General features: G+C 45.5%; 2 protein-coding genes and 1 pseudogene across 3 annotated transcripts; all 3 read left to right on the top strand.

The window, feature by feature from the left end:
* Positions 1 to 944: 944 nt before the first annotated feature.
* Positions 945 to 3,013, top strand: LOC133917693 (GDSL esterase/lipase At5g37690-like). Its single transcript, XM_062361563.1, has 6 exons — positions 945 to 1,325; positions 1,424 to 1,551; positions 1,636 to 1,762; positions 1,867 to 1,979; positions 2,063 to 2,312; positions 2,426 to 3,013. Exons 1-6 carry the CDS (start codon positions 1,025 to 1,027, stop codon positions 2,701 to 2,703), a joined length of 1,197 nt encoding a protein of 398 aa, XP_062217547.1. The 5' UTR covers positions 945 to 1,024; the 3' UTR covers positions 2,704 to 3,013.
* A 7,192-nt stretch (positions 3,014 to 10,205) lies between these two features.
* On the top strand, positions 10,206 to 16,898 carry LOC133918078 (mediator of RNA polymerase II transcription subunit 23-like; annotated as a pseudogene).
* Positions 16,899 to 17,596: 698 nt separating this feature from the next.
* On the top strand, positions 17,597 to 19,090 carry LOC133919733 (transcription factor MYB20-like). 2 transcript variants are annotated; one of them, XM_062364222.1, is made up of 3 exons: positions 17,597 to 17,836; positions 17,990 to 18,119; positions 18,221 to 19,088. In XM_062364222.1, exons 1-3 carry the CDS (start codon positions 17,704 to 17,706, stop codon positions 18,756 to 18,758), a joined length of 801 nt encoding a protein of 266 aa, XP_062220206.1. In that variant the 5' UTR covers positions 17,597 to 17,703; the 3' UTR covers positions 18,759 to 19,088. The 2 variants fall into 2 exon arrangements, with proteins under 2 accessions (XP_062220206.1, XP_062220207.1); XM_062364223.1 differs by having other exon boundaries at positions 17,624 to 17,841; positions 18,221 to 19,090.
* The last annotated feature ends 2,747 nt before the right edge of the window (positions 19,091 to 21,837 follow it).

Genomic DNA, 21,837 nt, shown 5'->3' with positions numbered 1-21,837 from the left:
TCAAAACAATATCAAAATTTTCATAATTTTTTTTAAAAAAATTGTTGGTGCAGAGGAGTAACATGAAACCATTTCCTATACCAGTTTGATCTATACAATAAGAAAAAAAGATAAATTTCGTTATGTACATAATGAAATTATCTTTTTTCTTATTATAAAATTAATTATTTGAGTTGAATTTTTTAAAATAGATTATAGTATTATTTATAACATACTTTTTAAAAAATATATGATTATTTCGATAACATTTTGAATTTTAAGAGTATTAAAATGTTGTGTAGTTTTTTACATGTCACCCGAATATTGTCCGCGATCCAACTTCCGGTGCATGGGCTGGGCTGCGTGGGCGGGTAGCCGGATATTATCCACGATCCGGTTTTCAGCGTGCTGGGCTGTGATTGTGGACCTTATCCTGGAGATACTTTTCGGAGTCCCGGCCGTTCGTTCGGTGATGGACAGCTCAGGACGCATCTGTTGCGACCTGCACGCAACGCATGTACAAAAGCAACAAAACGCCCAGGACACACATGCTAATTTTCTCTTCCAGGGTAGACGTATGCTAGTAACGTTAGTGTTCACTCCTTGAAAACGAGATTGGTTTCTTCAGATTTTGGTTCTCCAATTGCAGATTCCCAAACCCCAACCACTGATGCACCGATTCATATCCATTATCAAGTTAAACCATCAAAGCTGTTCAAGCAAGAAGGCCATAAGTTCTTCAACCACCTCAGCTACCACGCATGTTCACATGCCAATTGCTGATTCCTCCCCTTTGTTTCGTACACCGCACCTCACACGACACGAATAGACGAACTACACTCAAGACGGAAACTTGAACCGTTATGCTGGAATAACCAAAACTTGCAGAAAATGGCACGACTCGATGCAACCACGCCGCATTATAAATCAACGCCTCGCCACCCCTCATCATACAGCACAAAGCCATCAGCAGCAGCAGCAGCCCACGGCGCAACGCGAACATACAAAAAAAAAAAGTTTACATTCTTCAGAGACCAAAGCAACAATGGCAGCTCTTGCCGTTGTCTTCGCCATTGCCGTTCTCGCGCATTCAGTTAGCAGCGGCACCGTGGTGGCGGCGGCCGACGCGACTACGGCCAAGAGAATTTTTACGATACCTTCGGCTCCCTCGACGACCAATGGTCCAGTGACGTACGTGTTCGGCGACTCGATGTCGGACGTAGGAAACAACAACTACTTCCCCATGTCCCTCGCCAAGTCCAACTACCCCTGGTACGGCATCGACTACCCCAATGGCGAGGCCACCGGGAGGTTCACCAATGGAAAAACCATCGGAGACTACATGGGTAAGTTTCAGTGAGCTCTGAACTCTATGCACTCTACCAGCGGAATCAACGTGGCACGATCCATCAAGTGGCATGACCTGATGTTTCTGTCGACGCAGCTGACAAGTTTGGCGTGCCATCCCCACCGCCGTTCCTCTCCCTGTCGATGACGAGCAAAGACGTCCTCGGCGGCGTCAACTTCGCATCGGGCGGCGCCGGCATCCTGAACGAGACGGGAGTCTACTTCGTAGGACACGCTGTTGCTTTTCTGATTCTCCAGCCAGAATGCTCGTAATTTGTCTCTGTAACGCGACGAACTGTGGCGCTGCAGGTTCAGTACCTCTCGTTCGACGAGCAGATATCTTGCTTCGAGATCGTCAAGAAGTCAATGGTCGCCAGGATCGGCAAGGAAGCCGCGGAAGCTGCGGTCAATGCAGCATTGTTCCAAATTGGACTTGGTGAGTAGGACAATTTGTTCATCGTCCTCCTTCTCGAGTTGCACCGCATGTGAGCTGGGCAGGCATTGACTGACGTAAGTATGAAATGTTTTGGTGTTCTGAAGGGAGCAACGATTACATCAACAACTTCCTGCAGCCGTTCATGGCGGACGGCACCACGTACACGCACGACCAGTTCATCCACCTCCTCATCACCACTCTGGACCGGCAACTCAAGGCAAGAATCAACACTCTTCCCCTACCCCTGCCCCTGCAGAACTCAAGATTAGCACGCTCATCTAATATGTTTTGCTTCTGCAGCGGCTGTACGGGCTGGGCGCACGGAAGGTCGTCTTCAACGGGCTGGCCCCGCTGGGTTGCATCCCGTCGCAGCGCGTCCGCTCGGCGAACGGCAAGTGCCTGCGCCAGGTGAACGACTACGTCATGCAGTTCAACGGGGCCGCCAAGAAGCTGCTCGGCGGCTTGAGCGCCAGGCTGCCCGGCGCGCAGATGGCCCTCGCCGACACCTACCCCGTCGTCATGGAGCTCATCGACCACCCCGAGAAACACGGTAACATGTTAACAACGGCACGGCGAGCCCCGGTGCGCCGCGGCTTGCGTGCGTACGTACCTGACTATCTTTTCTTTTCTTTTTCTTACGACGAGCATACATTGTCGGCGCAGGGTTCACGACGGCGCACACGTCGTGTTGCAACGTGGACACGGAGGTGGGGGGGCTGTGCCTGCCCAACACGAGGCCCTGCCGCGACCGAAGCGCCTTCGTGTTCTGGGACGCGTACCACACCTCGGACGCCGCCAACAAGGTGATCGCCGACCGCCTCTGGTCCGACATGATGAGCGCCGGGCACGGAGGCGCTTCGGCTCCCCCTCGAGCCGGCGCGTCTAGCCCTGCCGCGGCGCCGTCTCTGTCTCCAGCTCCGTCTCAGTCTCAGGGCAAATGAGGACCGACCGTGCCGGTGCACGATGTGATTCCAGCGAAGTGTTTTGGCAATTTAGAGTGCATATGTTGAGTCCACCTGTTTCGTTCCGGTTCACATAGTGCATGAATGTTGAGTTAAACACAGAGATGTGGAGAGAGAGAATGTGTGTGTTTGTAGCTTTGTATACATGCTAGTACATCTTTTATAGTGAAAGAAAAATTACACGTACACTACACATGGTTCATCACATGTGAGTGTTTTGTTTAAGGATCATCGATTCATCATTCATCACTTGCGAGTTTGATGGGAGTTATATCAGCGTTCTGTACAAGGGTACAGTATGGGCCGTATGCCCCAATACTCTCTTATAGGGCTCATTTGGAACACATGATTCTCAAAATGTAGGACTATGAAAAACATAAGATTGAAGTGCCATGTCACTTACAATTTTACAATAATTCAAAACACAGGAATTATACAACAAATCTATTTGGATGTGTTATAGGAAAAACACAATGACTTTTTTGTGGGAAGAATTTATTGAAAGATGCGGACGTGCAAGGAGCACGGTGGTAAGGCTCTAAGGTGGGAGCTGAACCGACAGGGGTTCGATTCCCCAATCCCACACCCCTGGTCTCATGAAGACCGTGTTGGTAGGAGTAACGCTGTTAAAAAAAGTTTATTGAAAGGCATAATGGGAGAGAGATAGATATTGTAAACATGAGGTTGGAGCTCCTGTTTATAATCCTCTAAAAAGTGGAGGAAAGAAATGAATCCTATGAAAAATTCCCAGTGAAATCGTATGTTTCAAATGGCTCCATAGGAAAGAATTATACAGGGATCAAATCCTCCAAAGTTCCTCTACAATTCCTCTATTCCAAAGAGGCCAAGAGCCGAGCAAAAGTGTAGCCTATCAACTCTGCCCAAGAAATCCACACGAAAAAGAAAAAGTCCATTCAACCACCCTAAAATATTGTCCAAGTCTGGTTTTCTCCCCTAAACTGGAAAACCAATATCCCTCAACTTATAAAATCATACACTCTAGCCCTTGTACCATTCAAAAGTGTTTTCATGTGATATGGCACACATGTGGCAGGGGTTTTTGACATGTGACCATAACTTAAGTGACATGGCAAATGGTCAATGAATCAACAAATAAATAATTGTACCCTCCTCTTCTTCCTCCACTTCTTTCTTCACCTTTCTCTCTCCCTCCCTCCACGTCCCTACTTGACGGTGGTAGAGGTAATTGCGGCTATGTGTCATCGGAGCGACGGTGCTCTGACGGTCAGGTGTTAGCAGCAAGGTGGGGTGACACGGGGAAGGCTAGGCGACATTGCTCGATGTGGTTGCTGGCAACAGCGACGGTGTGAGATGGTCGTGCAGCACGTGTATAGCATCAGCGATGGTATTACGGGTCACGACCGGCGGTGATAAGCAGGGGAGGAGGGAGAGTGAGGAGTGGCTAACGCATGGGATGGCTTACCGTTGACGGAAACATCAATGGCGACTAGATTGGACCATCACATTGCACATATCCGTCCCCATCTTGCTATTGTCCTCAAATCCAACCATCGACAATTGGAAATCCAAGCTCGGTGGTAGCAGGGACAACCTCATCGAACTTTCTTTTGAAGCTTGGCGGTGGAAGGGAACACCTAGGGCAATAATCGATGCCCAATGTAGAAAATCAAATCAAGTATACGGAGATTTAGTCTAAGCGTTGTTGTGTGGATAGTCACAAGCAGAGGCCACTAACTCTATGTCGCTTTTTCGAATCAAATAAAGCCAATAATTAATCTGAAATGAAATAAGATAGCAGGCTACAAAACAATCCATTTCACATACGATAGTGTAGACCAATTCCGAAACCAAAATCCAGTATAGTACTATAGGACTACCCGCAACGGCTAAACAAAAATCTAATAGGGTACCCTTAAAATATAATAGAATATATGTTACATGAGAGTTATGGGTTATATATTATCAAAAGTTAATCAATTTTAGACATATAACCAATTTTGCCTTGTACAAGGGTAGCCGATCAAATCGGCCAAGAAATCCACATAATTTTTAATGACATCCATTTTTTGCTACTTATTATTTTTAACTTAAAAAAGAAAAATCTAGACCTATTTTCTGCTAATAAGTCTCTCCTGGAACCTATGAAAAATAGTGGCATTTGGATCAGCCTCCGTATTGGCAGGCTAGACGTGCCGTCGTCTAGTGGTGGCCACCAGTGTTGGCCCGAGCATTAAAAATTGTGTGGATTTTTTGGCCCGATTTGATCGGCTACCCTTTGCACAAGGTCAACACTGTTGGCACGACAGGATTTGAGGGTAGACGGGTCGGATCGATACGATACGACTAGCTGGGTCGTGTCTAAATTGACATCTCGGCATGATGTGTTGCCATGACACGGTCTGATCCAGCCATTGCTGTCCTCTCGCTCAGCTCTGGTTGCCCCCACCCCATCAGTCGCGTCTCCATCGTGTTGTCCAGCTGCCCAACGCCCTTGCCCCGCCGGCCAACCTGGACTCCCCGTCAACACTGTCCGGCCACTCAGTCATCTCACCGCCTTCACCTTCGTCTCTGTCTCCGTCTCTACCTCCGCCTCCGCTCGACCGATCGCCCCCGCCGTTCAATTGCCCCTCCCCACCCAACTATTCCGTCATGTCGCAACCATGCCTGAGCCAACCCGACATAATCCGATGCTATGAGCATGTGAGTCGACACGGCACAATTAGTTTGCTTAGCTTAAACAGACTATGCCTAGCTGGACTTCGAACCGGCCCGATAGGTGCATTTGGAAATGTCTGCCGCCGTCCGTCCGTCCCTCCAGGAGAACGAGAGCACAAGACTCCTCTGCTCTAGTCTAAACCCTTTCCCCTCTCTCTGGTCGGAGTCGGACAACCGCATCGCTCGCCGGCGACAAGCGCGACGCGGCGGCGGAGATGGACGTACGCATACTGTCAACGTGGAGGTTCTGAAGAACAAGGACGCGAAGGCGCTGAAGAACACGGAGCAGAGGAGGACGACTCGGCGGGAAGCTTGGGATGAAGCAGAGCTGGACCAAGGTGGCAAACCGGAAGACATGGGCCGCAACCAGCGCATGCGCAGGCCCAACTCGAGATATCAGAGTAGCGACTGGGTGGTGTGAGTGGCCCATACGGCACTGTCTGTGTATTGCGCGGTAACAAATAGCAGAGGGCACGGGAGATGATAGGCAACTTGGAGAGGACAACGGCTTGTAGGCGGCGGCGGCGTCCCGGCTGATGCCGGCGGCGAACTCCTGTATACTTTGTGCTTAAACACTACACGAATATCCAGACACTACATCCATATCGTTCCTAAGGGTCCTAACATCCTGGCATCAGAGCCAATTCGAGATCCGCCTCACGATCATCGGACTCGCTTTCAGTCGCGGGTTCAAGCCATGCCGGCGAAGGGAGATGATTCCAGCGGTGCCATGGTGGCGGCGTTGGACGAGAAGTGGAGCGCGAGGATGGATCAGATGAGTCGACTGGTGAGTGATATGCAAGGCGTGATGCAGCAAGTCACTACTTCTCAAGCGGCGACAGATGCGTGGAGGCCAGGCGTGGAGACGAAGGTGACTGATCTCCAGCACTCAGTGGCAGAGTTGAGGGTCAAGATCGACGAATTGTTGATCAAATCGGAGAAACGAGCCTTGGAGGCGTCAGGTCCTGCTCATCTGGGATCTTCATCCTCTGCGGAGGCGCCTGGGCCAGATGGCCACCGCCTACAACATGCTCACCGGAGGACCGGGGAAGGGGCGGTGTTCACCACCCCATTCCCGCCTCCGGTCACAGGTGCGTCACAAATCGAGCACAACACACTTGGCTCTGGCTTCTCTAGCTGTAATTTATCCAGTGTGGCTCAAGGTTTAGGAGCAGCCTTTCCCCATCTTAATTTCCCCAAATTTGATGGTAGCAACCCTAGAATGTGGAAGAAACGTTGTGAAACCTTCTTCGAAGTGTATGGGATTCCATTTGAAATGTGGGTAAAATTGGCCATTATGCATTTTGAGGGTTCAGCTACCTTTTGGCTGCAATCTGTTGAGCATCGTGTGCGGCATATGCAGTGGGAGGAGTTGTGTTCATCCCTGTGTGCACGCTTTGGGAGGGACCAATATCACCAACTTATCCGCCAATTTTTCCATATCCACCAAGTAGGCACAGTAGCAGAATACATTGAACAATTTGATAGCCTAGTTCATCAATTGATGGCTTATGATGCAACTCTAAATTCTACTGTTCTCACTACTCGATTTATGGATGGTCTTAAAGAAGATATTAGAGCTGTCATTGTTATTCAAAGACCTTTGGATTTGGATACTGCGAGTTCCTTGGCTTTGTTGCAGGAAGAGGTCCTTAATCACTCCTTGAGGCGGCCTGGAAGGAAGGGGGATACAATTGAACACTGGCCTAAACCTGCTCAAGGTTATGTGCCTTCTACTTCTTTTAAACCCTCCTTCCCATTACCACCACCACCACATGCAAACAATGGTCGATCTGGTACCAGCATCACTTCTGAAGAAAAGAAAAGTTCAGTGATGGACAGCGGTCGTAGCAAAAAATCTGAAGACCGCTTGACTGCTCTGAGAAATTATAGAAGATCAAAAGGGTTATGCTACACCTGTGGGGAGAAATGGAGTCATACCCACAAGTGTTCATCTGCTGTACCCTTGCATGTGGTAGAAGAGATGTGGGCTTTGTTGTCTGAACCTGAGGAGAAGGAATTGTCTGATGACTACCAAGCAGAAGAGCAAGGTTCAGAACCAGGGGAACAACTGCTATCTATTTCAAAACAAGCATTGACAGGTACTGATTCTTGTAACACAGTGAGATTACATGGTTATCTGGGCAATGTTCAAGTTTTAATGCTCGTTGATTCTGGTAGTTCATCTAGCTTCTTGAGTGTTCATCTGTTAGACAAGGTGTCAACTGTAAAAAAGTTAGCTCAACCTGTGAAAGTCAAGGTGGCAGATGGAGGTATATTGCTATGCACTCAAGAATTGCCTGCTTGCAGTTGGCTTTGCCAGGGACATACTTTTTGCTCCAATTTCAAAATATTACCACTGGCATGTTATGATGTGGTATTAGGTATGGATTGGCTAGAACAACATAGTCCCATGAAAGTAGATTGGATTCAAAAGACTATGTCCTTCTGTTACCAACAATCTATTATTACTCTTCAAGGCATTATTCCTGCTATTACCAGTTGTGCATTGATGTCTATGAAACAATTGGAGGCTTGTATCCAGCAGGATTCTCTTTTGCAGATATTTGATTTGTCTGCTGTTGAAGAAATTTCAGGGGGACAGTTAATACCCTCGGCAGTCCAAGGGTTGTTTCAGCAATTTGCTGAGTTGTTCAAAGAGCCTCAAGGTCTTCCACCTGAAAGAGGCTTAGACCATAGTATCCCTTTACTGCCAGGTGCTCAACCCTTCAGGCTGCGTCCCTATCGATATACTCCAGAACAGAAAAATGAAATTGAAGCCCAAGTGTCTGAAATGCTGAAAAATGGGGTCATTCAACACAGTTCAAGTCCTTTTGCCTCTCCAGTTCTTTTAGTGAGAAAAAAGGATGGTAGTTGGCGTTTATGTGTGGATTATCGCAGACTGAATGCTTACACAGTGAAAAACAAGTTTCCTCTCCCTGTGATTGATGAGCTCTTAGATGAATTAACAGGTGCTGCTATCTTCAGTAAACTGGATCACAGAGCAGGTTACCATCAAATAAGAATCAAGGAGGGGGATGAGTTTAAAACTGCATTTCAGACTCATCATGGACATTATGAGTATAAGGTCATGCCATATGGTCTAACAGGTGCCCCTGCCACTTTCCAAAGTATTATGAATTCAGTTTTAGCCCCTTTATTAAGAAAATGTGTAGTTGTGTTTATTGATGATATTTTAGTCTATAGTGCTACTATGGAAGAGCATATTATTCATTTGCAACAAGTGTTTACACTTCTCAAGCAAAACCAACTTCACTTGAAGCTATCTAAATGCTCTTTTGCTCAGCCTCAACTGGAATTCCTGGGTCATGTCATCAGCAAGACAGGGGTTTCTACTGATCCTAATAAGGTACTCATTATCAAGAACTGGCCTACACCCACTTGTCCTAAAGAAGTTAGGAGTTTCTTAGGCATGTCTGGCTACTATAGGAAGTTTGTCAAGCACTATGGCATCATTAGCAAACCATTGACCAATTTATTAACAAAGGGGACCATATTTACTTGGACATCACAGACAGAGGAAGCATTTCAAGCTTTGAAACATGCCTTAACCACTGCACCTGTCCTTGTTTTACCTGATTTTAAAAAGACCTTTGTTATAGAAACAGATGCTAGTGAGAGGGGTATTGGGGCTGTTTTACAACAGGAGGGCCACCCCATTGCTTTCATTAGTAAGGCTTTAGGACCCAGAAATAGAGGGCTATCCACTTATGAGAAAGAATGCTTGGCTATTTTGTTTGCCATAGATCATTGGAGACCCTATCTCACTCATGCTGAATTTGTCATTAAAACTGATCAAAGAAGCCTCATACATTTGGATGATCAGAGGCTCACCACACCTATGCAGCACAAAGCTTTCACTAAATTGTTGGGTTTACAATATAAACTTGTGTACAAAAAGGGGGTAGAAAATCAGGCAGCTGATACCCTGTCCAGGAGGCCCAATTTTTCTGCTGATCAGCAAGTTGTCCAGTCTTTTGCTATTTCTACCATTAAGCCAATGTGGTTAGAAGATGTGCTATTGGGATATCAGTCTGACCCTGCTGCTTTGAAAATGATCACTACACTTTCTTCGGGACATCCACTCAAACATTTCAGCTTGCATAATGGGTTGATCAGATACAAAAAGAGAGTGTGGCTGGGCAATAATTTAATACTGCAAAACAAGGTCTTGGAAGCCCTTCATGCCAGCAGTCTTGGGGGTCATTCTGGGTTCCCAGTTACCTATAGAAGAATCAAAGCAGTCTTTGCTTGGCCTGGTCTCAAAACAGCAGTAAAGACTTTTATGGCTCAATGTGCAACCTGCCAGCAAGCTAAGCCTGAGAGAAGCAAATATCTAGGTCTTTTGCAACCATTACCAATTCCAGCTCATTCTTGGCAAATGGTGTCCATGGATTTTATTGAGGGCCTCCCAAAATCGGGTCAGTTTAATTGTATCTTTGTGGTGGTAGATAAATTCTCAAAATATGCCCATTTTATTCCTCTTGCACACCCCCTCACCGCTCTTACAGTTGCATCAGCTTATGTGAATCACATTTTTAAGCTTCATGGAATGCCCCAGTCAATTATTTCTGACAGAGATCGATTGTTTACCAGTCTTTTTTGGCAAGAATTATTTAGACTGACATGAACTCAATTGCGTATGAGTAGTGCTTATCACCCTCAATCCGATGGACAAACAGAGCGTGTTAATCAGTGCTTAGAAACTTATCTACGCTGTTTTGTGCACGCTTGTCCTTCCAAATGGAGCAAATGGCTGTCACTAGCTGAGTTTTGGTATAACTCAAGCTATCATACTGCTCTTGGCCGAACCCCTTTTGAAGTCCTGTATGGCCATCCACCGAAACACTTTGGTTTTGATGTAACTGAGGCTTGTGCAATCCCAGATTTAAAGGACTGGCTTGCTGAAAGGCAACTGATGACACAGGTAGTCAGACAACATTTGCAAAGAGCTCAGCACAGGATGAAAATTCAAGCAGATCAGAAACGTGTTGAGCGTCAGTTTGCAGTGGGTGATTATGTTTACTTAAAGCTTCAACCATATGTTCAATCTTCAATAGCTCATCGTGCAAATTACAAACTGTCTTTTCGCTACTTTGGACCCTTTAAGATCATTCAACAAGTGAACAAAGTGGCTTACAAGTTAGCATTACCGGTTTCCAGTTCTGTTCATCCCATTTTTCATGTATCCCAATTGAAGAAAGCTATTGGTCCTACAACCCAGGTCAGTTCGTCTTTGCCAACTACTTCCTTTGACTCACAAGTCCCTGCTATGATTCTTGATCAGCGTCTGCGTTCGTTGGCGGGCCGAGTGGTTCCCCAAGTGCTGATTAAATGGTCTCATTGGCCATCTTCCATGGCTACCTGGGAGAACACGGAGGATCTGCGTCGCCGCTATCCCGATGCGCCGGCTTGGGGACAAGCCGGTTCACAAGGAGAGGAGGATGTCAACGTGGAGGTTCTGAAGAACAAGGACGCGAAGGCGCTGAAGAACACGGAGCAGAGGAGGACGACTCGGCGGGAAGCTTGGGATGAAGCAGAGCTGGACCAAGGTGGCAAACCGGAAGACATGGGCCGCAACCAGCGCATGCGCAGGCCCAACTCGAGATATCAGAGTAGCGCATCGCTCGCCGGCGACAAGCGCGACGCGGCGGCGGAGATGGACGTACGCATACGCGCGACGAGCGCGACGCGGCGGTGGGCCGAGGCAGCCGCTTTCTCCGGCAATCTCGGCCTCGGCGGTGCTGCCGCCGCAGCGGCAGATACAGCTCCACCACCACCCGGCGCAGCCTGCAATCGCCGATCTCTTCACCCTGTACCTCGGCTTGCGCGCCTCTCTCGGCCCCAATCTCCCACCGCGTGCGCGTATGGCTTCTAGTTCTGACTTTGGGTGCTCGTGGCTTGCAGATGAACTCGAAGCAGGGAGTGGAGGACCCATCGAGGGAGACCTCGTAAGTTGCTTCCCTCTTGTGGAGTTTCGAATTGGCTTTAGTTTTTGTGACGTTTGCCTTGTTATAGCTGGATTGCATGAGTATAATATACAGTATCATGTGTTTTAAGGTAATATGATAGGTTAGGCCGGATAATTTGTTGGTAGCTTCATTTGTTTTACTGTGCTTTCCGCTGAAATTCTGGAACTAGTTCATGATACTGTGGTGATTGCGTGTTTCGTTCCTTGCGATGTAGTGCATCTGCTGTAGGCCTGTAGTCTGCTCCCGCGAATTTAGTAAGTTTTTTTTTCAAAATTGTAATGCACTTTGTAAACTGAATTATTCAGGAACAAGCAGCAGAAGAGAGTAACTGCTCTGAACAGAGATCTGCCTCCCCGTGACGAGCAGTTCATTTCAGACTATGAGCAGTTGTGCATGCAGTTCCCAGTAAGCATAAGAATTACACATGTACTCTTGTTCGTCACTGGAGGAGTACAGAAGAAATTAACTATTTAATTTACATTTTGCTTTAGGACCAAGAGCAGTTGCAGGCAGTCACGGAATCAGTTCTCATCTCCTTTGTGCTCCAGTGCAGTAGCCACACCACAATCTGAGTTCTTACTCTTTGCTACACGGTGCCTCTGTGCTCGAGGCCACCTTAGATGGGACAGCCTCCTTCCATCTCTGGTTAATGCTGTTTCCTCCATGGAGGCGCCGATGGGGCAAGGAGGCTCTGTGACTAGTGGTGGCCCTGTAACACCTTCTTCATGAGCTATTGCGGTGCCAAATGCTCCAAACTTTCACCCTTCGAATCCGGCGTCACCTTCGTCAGTAATGAACACCATTGGATCTCCTTCTCGATCCGGTATTGACCAACCTGTAGGTGTAGGTTGTCAGCAAGTCGATCAAGCAAATGGTCGGCGACGATCCTCCGTAATGATAGCTTGGGCTAGATATTAGGATGAGTAGGGTCTTCTGTTTAGATCCACACGTAAGTTCTTCTCCCTACTATATAAAGGGGTGAGGACCTCATTTGTAAAAAAAGGAAGATCAAGTCTGACAGCTAGCTAAAACTACCTATGTAACCAATTGAGATTCTCCATAACACAACACACAGGACGTAGAGATATTATCCCTCGGGAGACCTGAACCTATATAACTCTCTGTGTCCTTGAGTCTATCGTACACGCACACATTAATTCTTAAAACACCGTTCACGCACCTGCTATCCAGTATACCCCAAAATCATTGTCAGAGACTAACCCTCGACAATGTTCTTCTACATCATATCCAACTTGAGGTGCAAAGAGGGTGTCTAGTACAGGTTTGCTTACTCAGAAAAAGAGTGGCTTTATTTGTCTTATTGGTGTATTAAAAGAACTTTCATTGGCTTTTGTCTATGTGGGCTCCATTATTCAGAAGCTACCATGTAAAATTTTCTGGTCATTTATTTTATGCAGGATTTGCTATCTAAAGCAATTACAAATCTCTGTTTCTTTATATGGACACATGAGCTTCTTCCACTGGACATTCTACTGCTAGCTCTTATTGACAGGGATGATGATCCTTATGCTTTGCACCTTGTGGTAAGGCCTCTTGAAAATTCTCAAGTTTCATTGCCATATTTCTAACTTCATTTTGCATCATAACCATTCTTTTAGTTTTCATTAGTATTTTCTCAATTGTAAAATAAGTTAGCTGTAAACATTCTACTAGCAACCAGTTTAACAGCTGTTCTTGGTCACACTTTAAAGGCTGCTAGTTAGATTCTATTTACAGCTTTGGAATCTGCATTGTGACCAACCAAGATTGTCAAGAGTGGTATTACTATGATTGCACCAGTATGCCTTGCATTTTGACTATTGACTAGTGCTTGAGCTGGTTGGTTTCCAGTTTTCTACTGTAACTGACTGCATTCCGTATTATTTTCTGTGACTAAAATGGATTTACTCTTTTAAATGTTATATATTACTAATTGCTTCAGCCTTGCAAGCACAGACTTAGAATTGCTTTGATTATCAATTTAACATCACAGATAAGTCTGCTTGAAAGGCCGGAACTTCAGCAAAGAGTCAAGGCGTTCTGCAATTCTCGTTCTCCAGAGCACTGGCACAAAAATCAACCTCCCAAAAGAGTTGAGCTCAAGAAAGCTCTTGGTAACCATCTCTCATGGAAGGACCGGTAACTGCAAGCTTTTAACCGATTTACTTGCTAAAACGTTTTTTCTACATTGATGAGTTCTATTTTATTCGATACTCATGCAATTATATATCTCATGTTTGATATCTATATAACATATTTGTTGTACAAATGTAATAAATAGGCGCCACTAAAAAAATGGCGTGTTCTGTTGAATAGCAACTTCAAGTAGCTATATTGCATAGCTATGTTTTTTAGATTAATTTGGTTGCCTGTTACACTCTGATATTCTCGGTGAACTGGTAATGTTTTTGGCTAGTACGCTGTGTATTCTTCTATGGCCAATTACTTTTTGTCCATTTATATCCCAGCCTTAAACTTAAAGATAATAATGATTGGTTAATTTTGTTATTTTGTGTTGTCCCTACCCCAAATTATAGGCCTGCTATTTGCTTTTGACTTACCAAACAGACATGAATGTGATGGTTTTCTTCTTAGATGCATACTGTCGCTAGATCAGATTCTGTCCTACTTTAGCATGGGACTATCTATCTACCTTTTTTATGCTTGTTCTTTTCTTTGAAATACTTGCTTCAAACCTTAGCCAATATATAGGTCTTCTGATAGTTTCTTACATTCTGTGCCTACTCAAGCTTTAAGGACAACATATCATGTTCTTTTTTCAAAAGGAACATATTTGGCTTTGGTTTTAACTGTAGTGTCACTTCACTATTTTGGTTTTGATGGTGGTTACAGAATCTTGATTACTCTGGTTGTGTTAATGCAGCTATCCCCCCTTCTTCGATGACATAGCTGCACGCTTGCTTCCTGTCATCCTGCTAATTATTTATAGACTTATTGAGAATGATGCTACAGATATTGTAGACAGAGTTCTTGCATTTTATTCTACCTTGCTTGCCTTCCACCCACTAAGATTTACATTGGTACGTGATATTCTTGCATATTTCTATGCTCTTCTTCCAAGCAAGCTAATTGTTAGGATCCTCAACGTGCTGGGTGTTAGCACTAAGGTACACCTATTTACTCTTTTAGTTGGAATTCTTTCTACCTAATTCCTGCTAACAGTGAGCTTTTTACAGACTCCCTTTTTGGAATCCTTTGTTAAAATATTAGGGTCCTCAAATTCTTCCATTTGTCCACCACCGGAATACTTTGCCAACCTTTTGCTAGGCCTGGTTGATAATGTTATACCTCCTTTGAGTAGCAAATCCAAATCAAACCCAGTGGATACAGCATGCACAACTTTGAACAAGCACCATGCGTCTTCACAAGCTGGTGGGATCAGTAACACAGATGGTCAGAGGGCATTTTATCAGAATCAAGATCCTGGATCGTATACACAGCTTGTTTTGGAAACAGCAGCTATTTAGATTCTCTCACATCCTGTGCCTGCTTCTCAAATAGTGTCCTCTCTGGTTCAAATAATAGCGCACGTACAAGCAATGCTTATACAATCAAATAGTGGCCAAGGAATGTCAGGTGGTTTGGGGCAAAATTCTGGGCTGCCAGCTTCTCCTTCAAGTGGGGGTATTGAATCCACAGGTCCCAACCAAGCAAACAATGCTGCAAGTGGAATCAATGCCACTAACTTTGTTTCTAAGAGTGGCTACTCTTGCTAACCAATTGTCTGTTTTGATGATTCAAGCATGTGGTCTGTTGCTGGCACAACTCCCACCAGAATTTCACATGCAACTATACTCAGAAGCAGCTCGCATCATAAAAGATTGCTGGTGGCTCGCTGATAGTTCGAGGTCTGTTAAGGAGCTTGACTCTGCTGTTGGCTATGCACTGCTGGATCCTACATGGGCTTCTCAAGATAATACATCAACAGCCATAGGTAGAACATTTTGCTTTAATATTTTGGGACGAATCAGCTTAGAGTTAACTTAATCTGGTAGTGCCGCACTTGTATGATCTGCCTTGGTTGCAGGTAACGTTGTCACCCTCCTTCACTTGTTCTTTAGCAATCTTCCACAAGAATGACTGGAATCTACCCATACTGTCATCAAACACCTTCGGCCAGTCAATTCAGTTGCCATGTTTAGAATCGCCTTCCGCATATTGGGTCCTTTATTGCCTCATCTGGCTTTTGCTCGACCTTTGTTCATGAAGGTATACTTGGTTTTCCCTTCATACTTCACAGTTACTCAAAAACTGTGCACTTTAGATGTAAGGTCTAAATTTCATATGACAGTGAGTGCCTCTTTGAATTGGATAAATATATGCTGTGCCTGCGATGCAATTTCAATAGCCACAACAATATTGTGTTATATCATTTAGCATCTTCAGTAGTTCCATTTTTCCTGTTAGAAACCACAAATATTTAAAAGCATATATGCTTTGTTTCGTGGTGTCTTTGGCATGATCAAGCTGTAATGAACTGCTTTCCAAATTTATTTAAATTCTATCTTACATTATGTGTCCCACTAACCTTGTTTGTTTTAACCCATTCTGTGATAAAATTTTACTTCCTAACACTAAACTAACATATTGTTGCATGGATAAACTACGATTTATTGCTTCTACAATTTTACTTATGTTGTTGGGATTTGCAGACCTTGGCTTTGCTGTTCAATGTGTTGGGGGATGTATTCGGTAAGAACTCCCAAACCTCAACTGTGAAGGCATCAGAAATCACAGACATAATTGACTTCTTGTAAGATATTTTTTCTTCCTCATTGAACTTTCCTGTCATACTTTGTTTGTGTTCTCATTCTGATGCATATGACTCTCTCTGTATGTCATCTCATATGTACTCTTTCCACTGTTTTTTTTTTCCTTGCTAAATAGGCATCATGCAGCTATGTGCGAAGGTCAAGGGGGTCCCGTTCAGAGCACTAGCAAGCCCAAGCTGGAGTTATTAATGCGTTGTGGGAAAGTTATAGAAATTTTGAGGCCAGATGTGCAACATCTTCTCTCCCATCTGAAATGATCCAAACTCCTCAATTTATGCAGCGACCCATCCAAAGCTAGCGCAGAACCCATCCTAATGTTACAACTTGCAAGTGCATAGATGATGCAAGATGCAACGGAATTGCACAGCCGTTGGTTTCACTTCAGAGTCCTGAACGTGTGATGCTATAGGATCAGAAATTTTGCAGGAGCTGTAACTTGTATCCCCACGGAATCAAGATTTTGTCCTAATGGTGAGACGGATTCTTCGTTGAATCGATGTTGTCAGTTGCCATCCTCTAGTTAGCATCTTTGTAAAAAAACAACTGATTACGTGCAAATTGGGACATTAGTTTACAGTATAAACGTGAAGATCACCTATCAGTGGCAGGCAGAGCATTTTGGTTGCGTTGAAACGATGCTACATTCTACCATTATTATTATTTTTCACTCCAGAGAGTGACCGGCAATCAATCCTCTGTCTCATTCATGTGTAGGACTTGCCGTTTGGTCGATGGTCACCATCCAAATACCATTCGGAACAGTCTGTATGGGAAGTTTGTCACAGAGCAGATGCGAAGGACCATCGTCATTAATGAGAGTCACCGGTTAATAACGTACCGTCGGACATGTGCACATCTTATCACAGTGGATCGACAACGCCTTCCGTACGGCGAGTCCTAAATTTCTTTTGTCAGATTGAGGGTTCACCAGTGTTAATGAACCCTATTATAGAATTGACAGCTAACTTGTATGTCAAGGTGGCACTCAAACTCTCTAAATTGGTCACGTTTTCAAATCCCGGTACCCACTGTGAGAATCGCCAGTCGTGGCTGCCAATTTTCAAGTGACTGGAATATATTTTCATTTCAGACCCTGTTTTAACTATTAGATCAACATTCGATAACACACTATTTTAATACAACTGAGCCGTTTTCTTTTCTTAATCCACGGCTGACGGTACATGCTCGAATTCAGCCAAAGTACTCACTCCGTTTAGCAGGTTCAGTGCACCGTGCACGCATCAGTGGCAAAACCAGTACCGCCCGTTGGGTTGAGGTCAGTCGGAGACGGGCTCGCACGTATGACTCGCCCCGCCCCCGCTTCCCGCCACGTGCGCGTGGCCCTGTCCACTTCGTGCCGCGCCTCCTCTCCAAATAAAGGCGGCTGCTGCTCTGTTCCTGAGGCCTGAGCTGAGACCTTCACTCGAGCTGAGAGCACACAAGTCAACTAGGATCCTCGTTTCTTTGGTTCTCTATCCACGGGAAGGGAGCGAGAGATGGGCAGGCAACCGTGCTGCGAGAAGGTCGGTCTCAAGAAGGGGCCATGGACCGCGGAGGAGGACCAGAAGCTGGTCACCTTCCTCCTCACCCACGGCCATTGCTGCTGGAGGCTCGTCCCCAAGCTTGCAGGTACGGTGCGTGCATGACCGCTAGCAATTCATCTCCTTGATTTCCTTGCCAGAGCAACCCCCGATGTGCGAGAAGCGAACGATACATATGCAAAATGCAGATGGCAATCTATCATGCATCCTGACACGAATTAGACATGTTTTGCTCTCGCAGGGCTACTGAGGTGCGGGAAGAGTTGCCGGCTGAGGTGGACGAACTACCTGAGGCCGGACCTCAAGAGGGGCCTCCTTTCGGAGCAGGAGGAGGAGCTAGTCATCGATCTCCACGCGCAGCTCGGCAACAGGTACGTGATGCACGTGTGTCTCGGTCTCCTCCAAAACTGTTGCTGTTCAGCGCGTGCTCACATCGTGAGCTCGCCGTACGTTTCTGCTGCGCGGCGCACAGGTGGTCCAAGATCGCGGCGCGGCTCCCCGGGAGGACGGACAACGAGATCAAGAACCACTGGAACACCCACATCAAGAAGAAGCTCAAGAAGATGGGCATTGACCCCGTCACTCACAGGCCACTCCACGCAGCTCAATCCGACGAACCCCTGATACATCAGCAGCAGCAAGATCCTCCGCAAGTGCGACAAGGACGCTGTGACGAGCCCAAGGCGTCGTCGCAAGGGCCCGCCGGCGCCAACGACGACGAGGATGAGGAGGCTCCGGTGAGCGCCCAGCCGCAGGGCGCGGCCTCCCATGCGTCCACAGCTGCTGCCGTGTCTCCATCCGGCTCCTCGCCCGCATCGGCCTCCGTCGCGACCCCTGGCGCGGACGTGGCTGCCTGCCCTGATACCATCGACCTCTTCGAAGTGGATGTCATCATGGACATGGACTGGGCAGGCATCTTGTCCAGTTCCGGCGACGACGGCGCCGGCATAAACGTCGATCTGTTCGACCATTACCCTGGCGATGGCTTCGATCAACAAGTCTGGATGTGATGCTGATAACAGCTTGCTGGTAGGAATAGAACGGTCGTGATCATCTCTGTTCCTGCATGCCCTGTTTTCTCTCTCTTTTCTTTGATTTCTTGCGTCGATTCAAGTTCGTCCATGTCCATGCATGCATGGTTGCTGACGAGGAGAGAAGCCGGGTGTGTGGTTCGTGAAAATTTGAGAAAAAAAGTGTATTTGCGTCAAGCTGTTGATCTCATGGCGTGGGATCAATCCCTGTTCAAGAGCAAAGGTCAGGTCCTTCACTCATGTACAGTTCAAGAATGTGAAGTTTCTGATGTGGCGTGCTAGCTTTCACGGTATCTTCGAGTACAGTTTAAACATGGGCAAGGACAAAAAATAATGCACTAAGCCCTACAAACATGTTCGGACAAAACAAATCGAAATGACGCTATATTTTTTTTCCTTTTTGCGCGCATGGTTGAATACTAGGAAGTGGATTTTTATTTTGTTTTTTTTATTTTTTAAAAAAGTGGATTTTTATTTCAATCTCTTCAGTGGTGAACTGCAGCAGAGGCTCACTGATACAAAAGCTCAGTAACTCTGAATGTCAATGAAACTATCTGGGCAAAAAGGAAGCCAACAGAAAGCATCCTTGTAACCATTTTAAACAAACCTTTTTCTGTTGACCAGAGTCACCAGACATTCTACGGTACTGGGTTGACCTTCAAAGCAAACAAAAAAATCGACGCTTCAAGGTACACAAGACAGCTGTGAATTGTGAGCCAATATTTTAAGTAAGAAAAAACACAAGATGACCATGAGCTTACCTCACTACGTTTCTATCCTAAACCAGCAACCCAATGATCAATAGACCGGGTCACATAAAATTCAGCACACGGTAAAACTAGTACTCCCTATGTTTCAAAATAAAGCTTGTATTATGATTCGAGAAAGTTAAATTTAGTAAGTTTTAACTAATAATTAATCAAATTATGCACATAGTTAGTGTACAAAAGATATAAAAATAAATTCGTCTTTAACATACATTTTAATAAGAAAATAGTTTCGTAGCAATTGATAATATATTGTAAGAAAAGTTAATGTTAAAATATATTTTGAAAGACTTTCTTAAATCTTAATACACCATATAAAAAGAAATTGATGGAGAAGTAGATAAAATGACAATAGCCTCGCCAATAAAATATGACAAAACCAGTATAGCGCTTTATGAACATAATTTGTATATAGCTCTTCAAAATCATATAATTATCAGTAATCAACAACTACATACAAAACCCTGTCACGTCAGTACTAGTAACAACGCATTCAAGTACCCACATATGCATCACAGTCATTAGCTCATCGTGTGCACTGTTAGAATTATTAAGGTGGTTTGTGTAATAATTTTTAATAAATTTTAAAGATTTATATTATAGAGATATGGCTCATGTTGGGATCTACCTTTTATTAGTATCATATTATTAATAGAAATAGAAGTAAAGATTTTCTCTCTATATATGTAAGGGTCCCAACTTATTAGGTACACATATAACATAGACTACTAATGAGAGTATCTCTAAAATTAGGGACGTTCTTGTTACGTAAGTCTATATAAGAGCTAAAGTTTTGCCTCTTTCTCTCTCAATAGTATTGTCGCTGTAGTCTATTCCATCCTAGTGTCGGCGTGCACCGACGAATGGGAGAACAGGTCTCCGAAATCCCGCTCTTGAGATCTTGCATTTGGAGATGACGAATAAAGTTTTTAAAAAACGTTACAACGATTGTTTAAATTCTTCACCACGGCTCGTCTCACTAGTCGTTTGGGTGCTACCCACTGTCATCGTCAATAAATTCGGCGCGTCATCAACAGGATCAATCGTACCGTTAACACAGTACAACCAGCATCTTCAGCAACTGTAAGACCCCAGTTACCGGGATCTCCTGTGCCGCTAATATCAGTCCCTGGATCAAGTAGCTGATACGCACAGCATAACAGTCGTAGTATCACAGTCAAATTTCGTACATAGATATAATGGATACAGAGTACAAAAGATTACAAACCACTATAATTTTACAAAACTGGCCCAGCGGCCAGCAAAAGTACACAGCAGAAGCAAAAGCCCAAGCCACAAGCAGCAAGGGTGCGGACGCGACTTGCGAAACTACTCTTCATCTCCGGCTTCACCTCCAGCGAAGTCAGGATCAGTTTCTTCATCTGAATGATAGCAAGAATGAGTACTCAAGGTACTCAGCAAGCCCTACACTACTTTCAAGATGTTGATAGATGCATATGGGGTAATTCAAGGATAAGGCTTCACGGCTTTAGTTTTAGCGTAAAGCAGTTTTATGCAGGTATACATTTTGCCTCATCTACCATTAATATTAAAACGGTTGAAATAGTTCAAAACAGTAGAGAGCTGTATCTGGGGCTTTTGGTCCTGGGAGGGGCTACACCTCACTCCGCAGTCCCTTTTCACACTTGGTACACTTCTAGCATCACGCAACTTCTGGCGGGTTAAGCCATGAGCTTCATCATACGGACATCTAGTCCACATACTCACTCATCAAAACACACGCACCCTGAGTCTAGTCAAGCGTGACCATGCCTTCGCATGTCCATAACCGCGGACACGGCTATTCGAATAGGTTTACACTCTACAGAGGTTGTACAGCTTTACCCATGCGATATGCTCAGCCTCCATCCGTTGCAAGCGGAGGAGCGAATCATACCGAGACCTTCCCAACACCTTCCCTGCCGGGCTTTTCCACGACGCACGTCAAGGACCAGAGCTGTATGTTCCGAAGGCCAGCATCCCTTTTTAAGCCCAAGCCGGTACCTGAAACCTCCAAACAGCCGACAGGATAGTCACTTGACTGCTCGTTGCTCTCAGCCTCCTGGTATTATGCCCAACCCAGTCTGGTGAAGGGAGAAGTCCAGTCCTGCCCATACAGGACGCATGGTTGCACGGGGTGGCTAAGCATGACGGCGCAAGACTCGGTCCTTAAGCGGCCGGGCTAGGCATCTTCCTGGGCAATGAATACCACCATGTAACTCAAGCCCCCAAGAGCATCCTTCACGGAGGACCACTCTACCTGCCCGCGCCAAGACAGTTTTCACCCATTT

Source organism: Phragmites australis, chromosome 5 (assembly GCF_958298935.1).
Source record: "Phragmites australis chromosome 5, lpPhrAust1.1, whole genome shotgun sequence".
NCBI lineage: Eukaryota > Viridiplantae > Streptophyta > Magnoliopsida > Poales > Poaceae > Phragmites > Phragmites australis.
The sequence above is the reverse complement of the archived record's forward strand: the minus strand, read 5'-3'. Positions and strand labels throughout refer to the sequence as shown.

Bases quoted from the DNA above. Each gene is read 5' to 3' on its own strand.
- LOC133917693 (XM_062361563.1), top strand. From the start codon at position 1,025: ATGGCAGCTCTTGCCGTTGTCTTCGCCATTGCCGTTCTCGCGCATTCA. The intron at 1,326-1,423 runs GTAAGTTTCAGT...CTGTCGACGCAG, and splicing joins AACCATCGGAGACTACATGG to CTGACAAGTTTGGCGTGCCA. The intron at 1,552-1,635 runs GTAGGACACGCT...GTGGCGCTGCAG, and splicing joins ACGAGACGGGAGTCTACTTC to GTTCAGTACCTCTCGTTCGA.
- LOC133919733 (XM_062364222.1), top strand. From the start codon at position 17,704: ATGGGCAGGCAACCGTGCTGCGAGAAGGTCGGTCTCAAGAAGGGGCCA. The intron at 17,837-17,989 runs GTACGGTGCGTG...TTGCTCTCGCAG, and splicing joins GCTCGTCCCCAAGCTTGCAG to GGCTACTGAGGTGCGGGAAG. The intron at 18,120-18,220 runs GTACGTGATGCA...CGCGGCGCACAG, and splicing joins CACGCGCAGCTCGGCAACAG to GTGGTCCAAGATCGCGGCGC.